Consider the following 18,481-nt stretch of genomic DNA (forward strand, 5'->3'; position numbering starts at 1 on the left):
TTCAACAGGCTTCCTTGTCATATATAAAATTGGACTCCATGCAAACTGATATGTGTATCTAAATTTGTTCCAATAAATTGCTGTGTTTCTGTAATTTCCTGTACAGTCTGAAAACTGAACACCTTCACTGCTGACTTTAACATCGCCCCCTGCTGCTGCCTCCTGCACAAGTCAGCTTTCCAGTTGAGACACGATTCATCTCAATTGAGCCAAAGATCAACCTGAGCAGACAGAATAAGTGAAGACACCTGTGTCCAGAGCCTTTACCAAAGCACAGTGAGTACGACTGTCATTATAAGCAGTGTGAAGCAATTTCTGTAAAATATACACTACCGTTCAGAAGTTTAGGGTCACTTAGAAATGTCCTTATTTTTGAAAGAAAAGCATTTTTTCAGGTAAGATAGCATTAAATTGATCAGAAATACAGTCTTGACATTGTTGATGTGGTAAATGACTGTTCTAGCTGGAAACGACTGATTTTTAATGGAATATCTACATAGAGGTACAGAGGAACATTTCCAGCAACCATCACTCCTGTGTTCTAATGCTACATTGTGTTAGCTAATGGTGCTGAAAGGCTAATTGATGATTAGAAAACCCTTGTGCAATTATGTTAGCACATGAATAAATGTGTGGAAAGCATGAAATTGTCTGGGTGATCCCAAACATTTGAACGGTAGTGTATGTTCTTGGATGTCTTGGAATCAACAAACTCGTCTGACACATTTTGTATCGATTTCAACATGACACTTTATTTAGTAGAATGAATGCACAATCTCATACATACAGAATAGAGCGGGCCTGTTTAGTCTAATTCCATAGGCCTGGCTATAAAGAGATAAGGTAAAGAGAAAACAGCTGCACTTAAATATCTTTTTTAAAAAAAGAAGAATGATCAAATATTAACACGTCACACTGCTGAATGAAATGTTTTTTAACACACATTACCAATCCCCGCACTGATGAGAAAGAGCTACAGTAGATAGCTACAAAATGTTATAGGTTCATAAATATAATATAGTTTGAATACATTTGCTTTAGAGCTAAATTTATATCCTTTATTTTGAACTTACAGAGTACATTATATGAAAAATACCTTTATGACCCCCAGTGCACAGCAGTTTGGTCTTTGATTTCAGGTTTTTAACGAGCTGGAAGGAGCTCTATGAAGCTGAAAACTGAGAGGACGTGAACACATCAGACAGCAGAAGAGACCATGTAACATCCCACAGTGTGCTACAGTAGAAAAAAAAAACACCACACACAAAGAATTACATTCAAATGACTCCCAACATGGCCAAAGATCAGGTACATAAAATGACACAAAAAACCTATATAAAATCGTGAAAAAATATGTTACGTTCTGTCACACCGAGACAAATATGTTCTGTTTCCTTGAGGGTTTAATTTCTCCTTCTGATTTTTATGAAGCTCACATTGCAGAATGCTACCAGGACTGATGACAAAAACCGTGTGACATTAAAAATAAAAATAAAAAACCAAAGACACACAAAGCAAGCACATGAACTGAACTGAAGTCATTACAATTATCAGCTAGCATGAATTCTCATTAACAAATTTACTGGCATGAGACCTGCTCGCGCCGTCATTCAACACTGCAGCAGCCCTATTCTGTTCACACCACCAACCTCACTTTTTACAACCAATTAAATAGTGCTCACTTGGGGGTGGCAGGAGAGGAGGGAGGTTATTTTGATTAAATACTTACTATGTGGTTAGTTTTAGAAATTACACTGTTAGTATGGGAATAAAACATTAGCTTGAAACTCATCAGTACAATCCACACTATATACAGACTAACACTCAGGTAGACCTTCAGTAGATGTTTCTAAAAAGTCTCTTTCCTTAATTCTTGCCCCATTAGAAACCCTGTCTAAACCTTTCTACTGCCTGTCATCTGTCTCGGTGACAATTTCAAAGGGAATTAAGGCTTAAGATGTTCATAAAGTGCTCTGTATGACACTCAGATCCTCTGCAAGTAAATGCAAAGAAACTGACTTGATATGAGTAATTTACTGTCACATAGTCATGTGCTACTGCCATACAGTAGGTCTCACTACACTCCAATGTATTTGTTTTGCTAAAACTGATCTAATTATTCTGTCCAGGTCAGCGCAGACAAAGCTACATTTATCAGCCAGCACCGAGCTGAATCTAGAAAACAATCGTCCCCCTCTCTCTCAGAAAAAATCACAATATATATGACATCTTTCCAGATACCCTAATTGAGTGACATCATAAAATGCTTTTCAGTTTTTGATTCAACTAAGCTCACACAGGCTTAATGCTAGCACTTTAAAGTTTCGTAACCAAGGTTTAGTTTCGCTATTAAAACATTTAGGCACTCCCGTCCGCTACACCAGTACGCTACAGTTCGTGGCCCGTTTCATTTTGTCAGACGTGAAAAATACAAATGGCTGTAAAAATTAACTGCAGATGAGGACTGAAGCATGTTTTCTGCGTTTTATATAGCTTACAAACACATTCACCGGCATGTAATAGTACTTTTCAAATGAGCTCATATAACATCTTCGTATATCACACGATTATTGAGCAATAAATTACCTCTTTAATATAACGGTTCTGTATATCCCAGAAGATACAAAATAGTAATTTAGAGTTGTATATATTCTGTATAAAAGTATATCTTGGGAGACTTTTCAGGGCTATTAGGAAGGATCTTACTGCTCGAGTTGGACCAGAAATTTTAAGATATGAAGTGAAGTACAGCCACAACGTGACTGCAATGTTATGGGATGCTTTGTAAAGTCAACACCAGTGCACATCCGCATGGGAGCACTGGGTTTGCAGTTCATACTGGTGGAATCAGGTATAACATGGGGAACTTGCCAAGGCTTTTTTTACAAACTGTATGACTACAGTTTGTCATTTACTCCAGTCTCTTTCTGCTGAGGTTGCCATGTTTTGCTTTGCTGTTGAGGTCACATTGTATCAACGTGTGTGTGTAGTTGTGTAACTGAGTCTGTGTGAGGCTACAGTGTTTTTGCTCATACAATGCAGTGTGAGTCTGTGTGTGTGTGTGTGTGTGTGTGTGTGTGTGTGTGTGTGTGTGTGTGTGTGTGTGTGTGTGTGTGTGTGTGTGTGTGTGTGTGTGTGTGTGTGTGTGTGTGTTCTGCTGCTTCAGACCAGGGTGCCTGGGTCTGCACTGGGCTCCTTTGGGGTCACGTCTTGCATCTGTGGATCCGGAGTTTCCTGATAGAGAGAGAACTCCATCGACCTGTGGGGGAGGCAAAACAAATCAATATCTGGAACCAAGAGGCATGCAGTGGATGGCAACACTAGAGACAATGCATTTTTCTGAGACAAACCGTGGATCGTGGTCAGAATATAACTGAGCTTGGATCACTGAAAGTTCAGGAAAGACGCCACTTTTGCAACTTTACATTTATATTTGTCAAATTGTCAAAGTATCGTGTAATTTGGACTCTTGTCCCTTGTGTTGTGTCTGAGTCAGAGCGTTTTTGATCAGGAAACAGCCAACAGCCCGAATGTTGGCATGAAGCAGCTGGCAGCAGGCGATAAAGCTGACCAAGCAAAAAAAAAAAAAAAAACTAAATAAATCATAAAAACAAAAATAAAACAAGCACAGTTGTAAAAGAGGATGATAGATGGACTGGTTGGGGACAGAATGAGAATAATGGCACCAGTCCCTGCTGGAAGCTTTAATGCCAGCTTCCAGTAAGGAAGAAAATAAACAAAAATACCAGTAGTACAAACAAAGAGTTCAGTAATATGGATCCACACTTAACCCTAAAAACAAACAAATGTGTTTTAAAATCAAATCAAAACATGACGTGACTCCTTGAGGAAAAAAAGGGAAATTATCTCTCTAGTATAATTAAATTTACCACAACAATTATGTAATTTGTACAGTAATAATTTAGTCATATAAGTCATTCATCTACTTTATGTCTTTTAGCCATAATCTTAACTGGTCTATGGTTCCTGAAACTTTATTGTCACTAGTAATGCAACTTCTTTTTTTTCCATTCTTTTTTTTAACTATACATATATACAGAGAACTGAATTCTGTCAAACACTCTCACTGTCTGAGCACCTTGTAATTATCTGTGTAGTTTGTCTGCATTTATTTTGCACTTAAAGACTGAAAACTTTTGTTGTAAATGACAATAAAGAGATTCTATTCTATACGTATTTCTCACACCCTGTTGTGTGCAGTGAAAAAGCTACTTCTAGGCAAAAATCACAGCTCTTTTTATGACAGGGCCTTTAGTAAAATTATAAATAAAATGTCATTAACAACAAAAAAACAATGTCCATTCCTTAAGGCTTGCCACTATTAGATGGTTTTGTAATATATGTGTATTAATTCTAGCCCAAAACACTGATGATGATTCCCACCAAACAGACAAATATCTGGTAAAGTACTGACCTCCCATGCAGAGGGTGACCATGGAAGCTGGCTGACTGGGGTATCTGAGGCCTTTGGACGTTGGCTGATTCACCTTGAACAGACTGGGCCTGGTGCACCAGTGGGTGAGGGTGCGACAGACGAGAGATCCCCGCCTCGTGGCCCTTTGGGGCAGCAGGAGGATAGCCGAGAGCGTTCCTCAGGTACCAGTCCCTCAGTCCCTCCAGAGCCAGGGCTTTATGCAGGCTTCTTGTCGAGTCTTCTGGGGTTGGGAGGGAGAACTGTGGGGGTCTGCGGCTGAAAGAAGTACCAGATAGCTCGGTCTGGTAGGGGTGCAGGTTGGGGATGGAGGATGTGGTGGAGCCAGAGGCAGGGACAGGAGACTCATACGCTGATAGCAGGATGGCATCTTGGGGATGTTGCTGCAAAGGAATGAAGGGCCCACAAGATTTGGTTCTGGTAACTTTGACCCTGCGTAGCTCAGCTTGGGATCCTCTGAGGACCATGGGGCTGTAAGGGGGTGCAGCACTGGGAAGGTGCACCTGGGAATGAGAAAATCCATTGGCGTGAGGAGGCACGGCTGCAGTGGAGGAGCGAGGAGAGGACATGTCCTGCCAGATCCTGCCTGTGGACTGGTACAGGTGGTGTTGCACTTGCATCCTCTGTTGTTTCCCCCAGATATAGTCCATCAAAAGCTCATTGTAGCCTCCACTGGCCCCCCTGCCACCCATAGACAGACGCATTTTGACCTGTTCCCCGGAGCTGTCCACATGTCTCTCAGGGCTGCCCAGGTGAATGTGTCGCAGCTTGCCATCAGTCAATGTCTCTGAGCTCTTGTAGGGCCCTCCTCTCTGGGGCATCCCGTTTCTGGGTGCGGGATCGTCCGGGAGGCTCGACCTATCCAGCAGGGCCTCAGAGCTGTTGCTGCGCCTGGCTCGGGAGCTGTATGGGCAGCTTCGGCGGTCAGAGGAAGAGCCCTCTTGAGCCAGAGGAATCATATACGGCACATCCAGGCTGCCAGACCACTGCTTCAACCCATTTCCGCTGGATGCATCTGACCTGCAGCAGAAATGAGCACAACAACAACACACATGAGGAGCAAACTGAGAGCATAAAAAAAGAGTGAATGAAAGCAGTTACAATCAAAACTGTGTAACTGCATTTCACAGAAAATCACTTAGGAAGAGGCAAATTTTTATGCTTACAGTCCAAGGATGAACTTAAACCCTTGCTGGTAGCTGAATGTGACACTAATCATTGTTACAACCCTAAACTCTGTATCTGCATTAAACTAAGTCATTAAGCCATTTAAAACCATACAGTTATCACAGTTGGGGGGAGCCGTGGTTGTGCTGCATCAGACAGAAGCAGCCTAAGATCACAGGTTACCTGACGTGAACGCTGATCGGAGCAGTTCGGGCCAGCAGAGGAGTTGCTGGAACACTTCTGCCTTCAACGTTAGAAGCACTTCTAGGTAAAGAGTGAGTGGGGCTGCAAAAAACAACACAAGATTTAACATCTATAACTCATACATTGATGATTACATGTTTACGCAGTTGGTAAACCTTCAAAACAGATCAGGCAGCTTGTAGCAAACGGGTCGCTTTGAGGTAAGTACCTAACAGAGCTTGTCACAGAGTTGCGGCGTGTCCTCATCTCGTAATAAATCTCTACCGGAGACAACTTCCTGCTGATTCTGTGGTCGGGGCTGCCCACAGTGAGCCGGGGCTGAGACAGGGAGCGCTGGTCAGCAGCTACACTGGGTGAAGACTCTTTAGGGAGAAGAAAAATAGGCACATTAAGGTAGCATACTATGTGATGGCTTCAATGAAAGTGCAACGAAACCTGCTTTTTAGAATGTGTATAATGTGATCGCATCCATATTTGTTGTGAATCCATCTGCCATTCATATATTAAGTGATGAGCAACTTTGGCAAATGCATTCAGCTACTTCCATTTTTTTCATCTCTCTTCCTCAAAACAACTTACATCCTTCGCAGTCCTGTTTTTAATGACCAAGCAAAGACAGAAGCTCCTAAAGCTGGAGCCTTCTGTTTCTACTGACTATTGTTTTCGTTGAGCACATCATGAATATAGACATACAGTGTCCACCAGAGTCAGACAGAGTTGTTGAAACACATTTTATATACTGTTGACTCACCATTGTCATGGGATGTTGAATCTGACATGGAGCTGGTACTCTCTGACATGACAGTGTCCTCTGCAAGACAACAGACTATTCAGGTCATAGACAAAGCAGCACGACATCTGGTGTTTTTCGCTAAACATACATGAGATGAGTATCTTTTTCAGAAGCATTAGATGACAGCGGAGCTTGTTTTTTAGTCAACAACACCAGACTTGTTATTTTGGATAATGTGAGTGTCTTGACGTGCTATGAGATGCTTTGTAGTTGTACCTGTATGACACCCCCGATGCACTGTCCTCTTGCTATTTGGGACATTTCGGTCGGACTCTGAGTGTCGGTACAGAGCACCGGTGAAGATGGCTTTCATCTGCTTTCTTTGGGCAGCCTCATCCTGCAGCCAGGGACAGCCCGCCATGTTAGACCTCAAGCACACACAATGATACAGCTGCTGCGTAAACACAATTGATATTCAAGGTGTTGACTTACCTCTGCCTTGGTGTTGGGCACCAGGCCAGCTCTGCGCTGCACCGGTGGGGGTTTCTCTCCCGTCTCCAGGGGGAAAGCACGTGGCAACTTCCCAGTCAGCTCCTGCAGAGGACATTCATTAGCCTCCAGGAAGTAAAATCCTTCTCACTGTCCTGTGATGTCCACTGTGTTAGGTCACATGATACCACTTAACTGACTACTTTACATCTCAGTAAAATCATCCCTCAAATGATCGACTACTCTCATAATTTGCCTCGAGAGCAGAAACAAAATAACACATTAACTCGACAACTTTTAAATCCGAAAATAGACATGAAGAGACAGAGTGAGTCAGAATGCATCCGGTTGAAAATAGAGATGTGTTAAACAGCTGTTAAAGAAAAGCTGAGGCAGCTTCATTAACATGCGCTGACAGGCTCTCAGGAGCAATCAGGCAAAGATTAATATGCAGCCCGTATTATCTGAGAGCAATATCACATTCTCAACAAGTTGCTTGCTTTAAATGTAAATTTACTTCAAACTTATTTTACTTTTTACACAGAACTAAAATATGCCTTCACAGCAACCCACAAGACAAAGAATAAAAAAATAAACTAACAATGGAGTGAGAATGTTGTAAGCTGAACAATGTCTGTTAGAAAGATGAGGTGAGAGCCACTCACTGCTTCCTGCAAACAGACTTGTTTGAGTTCTCCCACTCTGGCATTGAGGAGAGCCTCCAGGGCCTGCTTCCTTTCCTGCAGAGCTGCGATCCTCTCAGCCTGCAGCTTGCTGTCCTGGCAGCCTTGAACATCTATGAAGCACAACACATGTAAAGACATCTTCACAATGATTACATTAACAACACTAGCTGGACATTTAAAGAACAAATTATTTAGATGTGAAAGACAACTTAAAACTTGGTATTGACGACAGTCTTATTAATCAGTTGCGTTTCTTCTAATGCATCAACTGTATGTGCAGCCAGTTACAGTTGCTCCTGCTATTTTTTTTGCATTTTTCTACTTTTTTTTGAAAACTTCCTTTTTAGTCACTTTTGTTTGGATTATTGCTGGTACATTTTCAAGCTGTGCCATCTCTGAACATGCTAGTTTGATACTTCTGATCTGTTTTTTTCATCCTCGTTTCATTCAACAATGCAACTCAACACTAATAGATATCAGGTAATCGCACCTAAATCAGCCAGCTAGGAGAGCAGATCAACAGCAGAAATCAGGAGGACACATAGAGGATGCAGAAAAGGAATGAAATGATATATCTCACTTTAACCATTATGGGAAAGGCAAGCTCGCTGGACAATAAGACAAACCAGCAAACAGCTTTGGCCAGGAACCGAGGGGACTTCTGTGAGCGAAGCGTTATGTGTTTGCCACAGACATGGCTACAGGAAAATACTCTGGAACCCATAATTACCATCGATGGCTTTCAGGCGGGTCGGGCAGAGAGGAATAAATCAGAAAGCAGCAAAGAAAGAGGCGGAGGGCTTGCCACTTTTATTAACAACAAATGGTGCCACTCTGGTCACATTACCGTGAAGGAATGTTTCTGCAGTCACATTACTGAAGTGTTCGCTGTGGAGGCTGCATCCACACTGTGGACATCCAGACAGTTCTCACATGCCACCTTGGTTGTTGTTTACATTCCTCCATCCACTAACCTGGCAACTGCATCATCCACTCTACTTCCACAAGATTTCATGATCTTTGGGGACTTCAGTAATATGACACTGGATAAGACTCTTCCTATTTCCTCAGTCTGTACTCTGCCCTACTCTAGGAGACAAGACTCTGACCTGCTGTGGTCATCCACTTCATTTTTTAACTGAAGTTACATAATTTTACTTCCACACTCTAAGCAACTGTTACACAGCAAATTCCCAGCAAAGATTGCTCATGTTTTCCTGATCCTTGTAATTAAAAATGCAATGTGTTGCCTCTGGTTATACAGTTTCACAGTTGGTACATTGGTTTCAGCATCTTGTTTTTGATGTGCGTCTGTTCTGATAAGATTATTCCGGCAGCTGTGGTCACAGTATGTGAACAAAAGGCTTTCGCACATGTAGCTGTTTTCTCAGCTGGCCGTTCCCTTGAGAAAAACTGACAGAAAAAACACAAGCTGATAGGTTTGTCAGGCCGTTAAAGGCTTGTCCAGACACGAGCATTAAGGGTCTTTACACTGTGAGAAGTCATTAATACTCACCAGGAGCCCCCAAACCCATGGATGTGATCAGATGTCCTTTGACCTCCATGTGATGCAAATTTGGGGACTTTACAGCTCACGCTCCCGGCCACGTCCTCACCTGAAGAAGAGAAACTGAAGTTTAGCTGTGGCTCCGAAGCATCAAACATACATATTCAAGCTTTGATGTGTTCTTCTCTCTGACCTTGCAGCCATGTGTTGTCTCAATATTTAGACTAAGTTGCATTTCTAGCAAGTTATCAGTGGATAAGCAGGAGTGAGTCCTGGATCACACATTGTACCATCGGGGGGAGCCACTGCACCTCTGCTCAGGAGTCTAAAACTAAATCCTGGTTAAAAATATTTATAAATCATTGCTGTAAGAAAAGATTTGTGCCTCAATATTTTTTGTGCTGCTTCAAATACATCTAAATCATCAGAGACTGAGCAAGGTGAAAGTCAATCTGTCAAACTATATATAGTACTAAAGAGAATCTATTATCAAGACAGCAACAATTTCACCAGAAACACTATAAACCTAGACATGACACTATATAAAGTTATATTAAGAATGTGCAGTTAAAAATGTGCAGCCAGTTTTTAATATAAATCAGTCCAACAAAAGACTGATTAGAACTTAACTTGCATACGGGGCATCTTCAAAGTGAGCAATACTCTAAAATTAGCTCTTAGATGCAATTAGCTACCAATTAATTTGCAAAGAGAGGGAAAAATGAGGCAGGATAACTGACATTAATAATGTATGGGCAGATACAGAGAGGGAGAAATCTAATCCCTGTGTGTTTCATGTCTCAACAGCTACTGATACAAAAAAAAGAAGAGGGAGCCAGAGGAACAGAGCCAGAAGCAAAGTGGTGGAATAAATAACAAAAGCAATGTTCAGTGGAGTTTCCTTTTGGCTACTGTCATAAATATCACAATTTACATGAAATTAGCCTTTCATGGAGATACTGGCTTATCATATCTGATTATCTATTTACCTATTGAGAAGGAAAAGTATTAAACTGTTGCCTAAAGCCGAATAAAGCACAATTTATAAGAAAAACCCCAGGAAATTCTGTCCTCATTTTGCTCTATCAAGTAAACAATGTCTCATGTGTAGTTTGTCCCCACATAATGGAGGTTCATTACAAACAAAGCTTCTTCCCTAATACCCAATAGAGACTTGACATCCAAAAATAGCGATAGCGTTTTCTGCCAAAAGCCTCTCACTCATCGCAGCTCACAAATCGCTGCCATAAACAAGCATCTCGCTGTCTCTATGCCAGTCGAGTAAATCATAAAATGACTCCATTCAACCCACAAATCTAGATGGAAGGCCTCAAGGGCCAGATCAGAATTACCCTTCCAGAGATTGCTTCTGCCAGCATCACGTCTTTCAAAAGGAAACATTTGTCTATCAGTTAGTCTGAGCAGCTGCCTCAAAGCTCTGCTCACAACCGACCATCTTTTTTGCTTTTTTCGGGGCCAGAAACACATTCTGTTCTGTTTCCCTGACTCAGACAGCAGAAACAATGAGGCTCACTTTCTGTGAAGACATACTTGAAATACTTCTCCTGAGTTTGCATTGGCTCCTGTCCTGGAACTGAACCAGTAACTGCTGTTTGCTCCTGTAACGTGTGAAAACCCCCAGCATGCTTGACCTCCCACTGACAGACAAGTAGGAGCCTTTCACACAAACAAGTGGCAGAGTTACGACCGCCGCTCAGACAAAAGCTCATCATATGAATGCTGTTACGCAAAACGGAGTCCGTGATGATCAAATTTTAGGTTGATCTAATAAACTGAGAGGGATTTCCAGCCGAGAATGAACAAGATAGAGCCATGTCTCTTGTCTATGTTGAACAACGGAGCATTAAACCCACTGAGAGAAGCAGTCAAGACAAGACAGACAGAGACATTTGGTGTTCATCTGGACTGTCGCTGGGCAGCAGAATACTGGAGCCAAAAGGCTGCAATGCCTCTTAAGAATGGCTTCGTCCAGCAACCAAAACGTTTGCTTGGAAATCTGGTGCTTTCCTTTTTAGCCATAGAATGTGTCTTTACATTAACGAACAATACTTCAAACTCAGTGGTTTGGGTCAACTGATGATACAACTTACGACAACATATGAAGAAAGAAACAGCATGTTCCTGGTCATATGAAAGTCACATTCATTAGCAATAAAATGTTCATTTAAATACAGTCCATGGTTTTGCAGCTACAGTCTCACATGATCTGGCATGACTGGCATCAAGCGGTTGCTAATGTTAGCTAATTTTAGACAGTAGACACTAATGTGTAATGGACATAACGAAGTTGCTTAATGACTCTAAATGACTCTTGTACTTCTCTGTGACGAACATACAGCACTAGCATGTAAACACAATGTCATACTTCATACCAGTGAGGAACTCTCAAAGAAGTAGATTTTTATCACATTTTACATCTGCATTACTATAATTTGATTACATCTTCTGTCTGTATGGGTCCAGTGTGTGCAATTTGCATCAGTTGCAGTATAGAAAATAACGTGACTCTCCACAGTGTAGGAAGTGTTGTGTTTTACTGTTTACTATTATAACGCAATTTCTTCTTCAGTGAAATCTGAAACAGTGCATCCAGTTTATGAAAGCTTTTACATTTGCAAACCTAGCAGAAGTTGTAAAAGGCTAAACTCTATCGCAAAAGGTGCAGCTACAGAAAGATAATCATAGGAAATAAAAACACAGGAGCACTCGCTTTTTGACAAGCGCTAGAGGAAACACGAGGACCAGTTGCAACAGGTCGTCCTTTAATCACTACCGAGTCAAAGACATAACACTCCTCAGAGAATCAGTGGTTGAAGTGAAGCGCGAACTTTTGGAACATCTGGTGTGCAGATGTGTGCAGGTACGACAGCACCGGACGGCATCACATTCCAGCGAGAAGGCCGCGTAGAGACGGTGGGACATTGAAGAATCAGATAAAGTCTCATAGAGCAGCATCAAAGGAAGGATCAGAGGAGATATGAGTACAGGAGATGTGATCACCACACCATCATCGTGTTGACTTAGTGTGTATAGGGGCTCTGGATGGTGGTATAGATAGCACTGAGGAAGCCATGTTGATTAAAACATGAGCTGTGCGATGAGAGGGAGCTGCCCCTGTGCAGCTCGCATCACACGAATGCAAATCAGGGAGGAGTTTAATATTCAAGTCCAATGGGCTAAACACTGAAGGCTGTAAGGTAGGCCTCATCCTACTGTGTCCACGCAAGGAGCTGCACTGCTCTCTTTACAACTCAGAAGTAACACATATTAGATTGCAACATTCACAGCAACACTAAATTCCTATAGGCAACAGTTTTACACCCAGTTTTCTCATCCCTTGATAAACGCGATGCCTCCCAGCTCTTGAAGAGATTCACTCTCTCTGCTGTCAGCTTTTATCTGGCCCAAGAGTCCCAGGAACAGGATTCTGTTGTCAACAGCATTTATATAACCTATTCATGACTTATAACTGCATGTGTCCTAATACATTACGGTACATGCTTCTGCAAAGACTTCATATCTGTTGCACAGTGTGTTTGTTTTCAACAGGGAGTGCAGAGCAGCTGAGGTATAAAGGAGCAGCTGAAATCGCACCTCCGGCTCTCTATGGACAGGTGAGGCCGGCAGCCCTCATGTTGACTGTTGGTGTTGACACAGCTGCAGCTGTTGTCAACTTACACATGGTAACCAGAGCAGGGTTACAACTATACGGCTCCTGTTAGACAAGCAGGAGGGTCTCTCACCAGTTCACGTGGAGTCAAAAATGGACAAACAGCGCTAGAGACTCTGGAGCTTTGAAATCTCCATGTCGAATGTTACCAGTACCATGACAACGCTTCCAGTTGTGTCTCGGCACATCTGACCCTCACTTTGTTCAGCTATAAGAGAACAGTAATGTGACCTTTATCTGCACACGCTCCCTGACATTCCCCATTCGACATCCAAGGGCCCATATGTCCACTGATCAAATGTAAGGACGATGAATAGAAATGTAAGAAGAAAAAAAAAGGTAAATGTAAGTGACGATGAACGAGAGGTCAGTTGGGGTCAACCATACAGCTGATTCAATGCCAAGGATTAAAAACCGAGCTACGTCCTCCTGAGCAACCCCAACCACAGAACTGTGGAGGGCTTACGGAAGGTCAGATGATCCCACCCCCCACACTAACATGATCTCTTCTGCCGCTCTCCATATCCATGAAATACTGATTTATAATGCACTTATCAGCACACGGCAGGGCAGCTTAGCTCAGACTGACCAATCATTTCGCTCGCCGTTTCTCCTCCCCGGCCTTGAAACTCACCTTTGCACATTGAGCACGGCGACCACGGGGCGAAACACAGCAAAACTGGTGATTGCTATCCACCTGGATTCTGCTAAGCTTAGGTGGGGGAGTAATAAAGAAAGGAATGTGGCTCTAATGTCCGAGGGGATTATTCCTATGCATTTTCCCTTTGCTCTGTAACACCTGGAGGGATTTCTGTATGTATTCCAAAGTTATTTTCATGCTCCACGGCGACTCTAATCCGCTTTGTTGATTTTGGAAAGAGTTCAGGGCTTTCTTTTTGCCCAGAACTATGAAGTGCAGCCACAGCTATTCAGTTATATTCATTACTACACACACAGCCTGATCTGATTCTTTTGTGTTTTGAAGAAATGTGGGTGAATTCTCTCTGCTGCCACTTGATAAGGTCTGGGACTTGATTCCCTGAGCTCACACATTAAGCGCCAAGACTCTGGGTGAATTTCAGATGCATGTAAATGTTCAGGTTGGCTCAAAGGACTGGTTCCAGATTAAGTGTGGGGGATGAATGTGTCACTTTTCACACTCCTGCATGGCTGTCAGTCACCTACTACTGAACCAGATGATCAAATTGTGTCATCCGTGTCTTGAGGGCATCATAAAATGAGTAGTGTCACCTTGGCGTAACAAAGATACGATTGTGCTTGCACCAATCTGGGTCAAGGTCCAACTCCATCGTGTTTGATTGAATTGTAACACCCGAAATAGCATGGAAACCACAGGGAGTGCTTTGTAGGGAAGTGGAGTGCCACGCTACCAATTTGAAGACAACAGAGAGAGGTGAAAACAAACTCCAGCATGTGTCAGAATCCCCTGATCAAGATGCAAGTGAGCATGAAAGGTCTAGCTTTCCCCCCCTGCAATAAAACTGAAAACAAAACCTCTTTGTAAATGGCCCGATGTTCCCCGTAAACACAACAATCCTTAAAATAGGAGCAATCAGCACTTTTTTTAAATGCTTGGCAGCTGAAAGGAAAATCCTCTTGTGAAAACAGAGAGGTGTTTCCCAGACACAACCAAAAGGTGGGCTAGCAGTGAATCACCCCGAAGGCACTGACTGACCCACGCAGTACACATTTTTGGATGAGCTCTTTCAGACATCCTTGTTCAGGAAGCTGTTAATAACAGGGCTTAGCACTGCTGCATGAGAACAAGCAGTATTTACAAATGAGAACAGTGAAACCAAAAAAAAAGGCCCCAGTGACAGCAGTAGCAGTGCCTGCTTTTGCTCCATAACAATGCAGCAACAGGGAGAAGTTGTGTATTCCCAGGAAGCTTGACACAGATTTTTATTTATTTATTTATTTATTTTACTCCTGTAAAGCTTGAATTAAAATGCAATCCTGGCATTTCCCGGCTTTTAATGCAACACAAACAATGTGCTCCTCTGTTTTCTGGCCGCACAAATGAACGAGACATGTTGGATCTCACGTCACACGGCGCTTGTATTCAATGCACAGACGAGTGGAAAGCATTCAGCGTGTTCCCACATTAAGCCCGGCTTAGGAGACTGCAGCCATCCTGCATCTGCATACTGGTTGCAGAGAAGCAGTAACCGGCTCATAATCAAACACTAATTAATGGATTTAATAACATATCGCAGGTGTGTCACTGACAGCCACGATGGCAAACACGTCTTTTACGTATGTGAGGCCAAACATCAGCTGTTTTTCTGCAATTGTGAACCCCCTGTACAGGCCGAACTGCTTTTAATATAGAATATAAAGGCTATATTGCTGTTCATTAATACGCCCAGTTAGGATGAGAAGGACATTTTGGAGCTGAATCCCTTCTTACCAGAGAGCATGACCGATGCCTTCGGAGGTCTCCATGGTCCTCTGTAGCAACAGCACGCTGAGAAAAATCATTCCCAAAGGACGAAAAATCCTTTCTGGGGGGAGAAAAGCCTATATTAACAAATCGTGCGGTGATTTGTGGTAAACCAACAGATCCGCTCGCTCATGGTGCCTTTAATTGTAATTCACCAGCAGCCTCCGCGACCTCCGCTGCTGCGTCGGAGCCCTGCGCATCTCAGCAGACCTGCTTTCTGGAAGAAGAAAGGCTTCCTTCTGCACCGGATCAAAAACCCTCCGATTCACACTGTCACAACGGCGATGCCCCTCCCAGATGTTGAGCTACATGCCTTCAATGTGCGCCAATTCGGCATCCAGCGGCACTAATGTGATCCAGTTATGGCATCAGGAACGATGGCGCTAGTGACGCTGAATACAGAAACACATTAGCGTCTATTCATGTGTAGCGCGTCTGTGTTGTTTTTATGAGGATATACAGAGAAAATAAGTTTTTACTGTTACCGCAAGTCATATGTAGGGATAGTCAATAATTTGTATTAAAAAAAAAAATTATTTTGTAATAAAGTAAAAATGTAACAGTAGCACCTATGAGGAAGTTAACCCCCCACTGACATCATTTTCAAAACTCTAGCTAAGATTTCTGATAAATTATACATACCACCATTTAGTTCAATAACATAAGTTTACCAATAAAAAAAAAATAAAAATGAAAATAGTTATTATTTGTCGAAAAGGCTAACTAGCTGACTTTATGTTAGGCTGTTAGCGTACCCTAGCACTAGCGAGCTAGCTAGCTTTTGGAAGCGAAACTTTTCTGTTGATTAGTAATTTAATAATATTTATATTCCAGGGATTCAGTGATACTGAAGTTATTTTAAAGCTGTAAGCTTAGTGCTGGCCCATCAATTCTAAATTAACAGGCAGTAATGAAAAAGTTAAAAAAAAAAAAAGAAAAACATGCTGATGACGAGAAAAACACATTAGCATGAAAAGCACTGCTGTTTTTTGTGTATTTTTTGTTTGTTTGTTTGTTTTAATAAGGATATACAACCAAAAACTTTCTACATGGGCTACAAGGAGGGTTAAATAATCATTTGAACACTAAAAACCCCAGCAAATTTATATTTTTTGTAATATGTTAAAATGTAACAGTAGCATTTTTAATGAAGTTAACCTCCCAGTGCCATCATTTTCAAAATGTTAGCTAAAATGTCTGATAAATTATATATACCACCATTTAGTATAATAACATAATAGCTATCCAGCAGTAAATAAATGTAATATTACTAGGTGATTATTACTTTTTCTAAAAGTCTAACTGACATCATGTGAAGCTAATGATGGCTATGCTACATTAGCTTACCATACCACTAGCGAGCTAGGTAGCTTCTGCAAGCTAAACATTCCTACTGATTAGTAATTTGATAATGCTTATATTTCAGGAATTCAATGATAATGAAGTTATATCAAAGTTATAAGTTTTGTCCTGGGCCCATCAATTCTGAATTAACTGGCAGTAATCAAAAAGTTTTTGTTTTGCTTTGTTTTTTAAATGAACGCTACTGTAGCACGAGCTAGCTAGCTTCCTGGCTACTGCAGGCAAACAATCCTGTTGATTAGTAATCGGATATAGTTTGTGCCAAGAATTCAGCCATAGTGAAGTTTTATTGAAGTCATATGTTTTGTCCTGGATCCATCAATTCTGAATTAACCCTTTAAGACCCACCATTGTGCAAGTCTGCCAGGACATATTTTTCCATTTTTACATGCTGTAGTGCCATTTTTTGGAGTATTTTTATTTGCTTTACATCAAAATAACCCTGATATCCCAAATTTTAATAATATGTATTGACTTATGTCTTAACTACTACAAAAATTTCTTAAAGGTGCAATCAACCTTAAAAAAATGAAAATCGTTTTTGTTTTTTCACATATATTTCAAAATACAGAAATTGCATAGCTGTATCCCTCAAATTTGTAAATGTAAAAAAGTTGCACAATATCCTTTGGAACCACAGGAAATTTATTTGGAGTCTGTACATAATTTGCTTTTTGAGATATGGGCAATTTTGTAACCTGTAAAAAAACCCGAAAATAAACAAAACTGCAAAATGTGCAAAGAGACAACATCAACATCAAAACAAATTATTTACAATAGTGCAATCAAATTTCTAAGTGTGCCAGATACTTATGAACACACATATTTTATGTACAAAACCATGGTCAGACCATAAAAAGTGCATTTGAAAATAAAAGAAAATCGTTTTTACTGAGTTGAATCAGAAACAGTATTTTGATGGTCTCCTGGTCCAAGTACTTGGACAGGTCTGATGGAGAAGGGCTGTCCACATATTCTGACAGAGGCGGCTGGACACCTGGCCTCCTTTTCGGCAGGAAATGTGGCAGAGAAGGTAAGCTGTCAGGTTCCTTCTCAGTTTTCCAGCCAGCTGTAGGGAGCGCCTCTGGCCCGGAGCGCTCGCTGGTGGAGCGGCTGCTGCAGCGTCTCCTGGCTGGAGGACGGTCTGTCCCTCTACCTCTCGCTGGGGTACCAGGACAGCAGGAGACCTCCATTCTCTCCTCTTCCTCCTCCTCCTCCTTCCCAACATTGTAAAAATGCTGCACACAGAAAAAGTTACGTGGTACGTTAGCTGTGCGCAGCACATGACTTGTAAAAATGATGCGTATTTTGCGCGGAATGCTTTCGGCGGCGTTCCATGTATATTATACTTTCTTTACTTTTCTCCAACTCAAAACAAACAACTTCTCATGAATACAGACTTACATGTCACTGGAATGATCAATTCCTTCGATAAGATCGGCTTCATCCGCGGCAGTGGCAGAATCCGGGCCAGACGAGTGGCTGAACTCTTCATCCGATGCTGTAGTTTGCTGGAGAGCTTCGCGCCAGATGTAAAATAGTTTGGCGCGACCAGGTTTGTGGTGGGTCCGTGTACGGATCTGGTAATTGGATTTTCCGTTCTGAAACGGGTGTTGAAAAACAAAAAACGAGTGGTTATTTGATTTTCGTTTTAAAATACAAAAATTAAAATTGAAATACAAGGCGTTTTTCCTTTTCATGATCAAAAGTGATATACGATTTAAA

At 41.7% G+C, this 18,481-nt stretch overlaps 1 protein-coding gene across 2 annotated transcripts; it reads right to left on the reverse strand.

Moving 5' to 3' along the window:
* Positions 1-3,041: 3,041 nt before the first annotated feature.
* On the reverse strand, positions 3,042-15,777 carry ccdc120b (coiled-coil domain containing 120b). 2 transcript variants are annotated; one of them, XM_023278361.3, is made up of 11 exons: positions 15,550-15,777; positions 15,362-15,455; positions 9,249-9,348; positions 7,712-7,842; positions 7,050-7,151; positions 6,834-6,954; positions 6,576-6,635; positions 6,033-6,186; positions 5,804-5,905; positions 4,436-5,473; positions 3,042-3,259 (listed from the first exon to the last, which is right to left on the reverse strand). In XM_023278361.3, the coding sequence occupies exons 3-11, from the start codon at positions 9,295-9,297 to the stop codon at positions 3,163-3,165; spliced, it is 1,854 nt and encodes a 617-aa protein (XP_023134129.1). In that variant the 5' UTR covers positions 9,298-9,348; positions 15,362-15,455; positions 15,550-15,777; the 3' UTR covers positions 3,042-3,162. The 2 variants fall into 2 exon arrangements, with proteins under 2 accessions (XP_023134129.1, XP_054866427.1); XM_055010452.1 differs by having other exon boundaries at positions 15,362-15,777.
* Positions 15,778-18,481: the final 2,704 nt, after the last annotated feature.

Source organism: Amphiprion ocellaris, chromosome 5 (assembly GCF_022539595.1).
Source record: "Amphiprion ocellaris isolate individual 3 ecotype Okinawa chromosome 5, ASM2253959v1, whole genome shotgun sequence".
Classification (NCBI taxonomy): domain Eukaryota; kingdom Metazoa; phylum Chordata; class Actinopteri; family Pomacentridae; genus Amphiprion; species Amphiprion ocellaris.

Excerpts from the sequence above, each read along its gene's own strand:
- ccdc120b (XM_023278361.3), bottom strand. The coding sequence starts at position 9,297 with ATGGAGGTCAAAGGACATCTGATCACATCCATGGGTTTGGGGGCTCCT. Across the intron at positions 7,843-9,248 it reads CATGGGTTTGGGGGCTCCTG|ATGTTCAAGGCTGCCAGGAC; the intron begins GTGAGTATTAAT and ends TGTGCTTCATAG. Across the intron at positions 3,260-4,435 it reads GGTCACCCTCTGCATGGGAG|GTCGATGGAGTTCTCTCTCT; the intron begins GTCAGTACTTTA and ends CCTCCCCCACAG.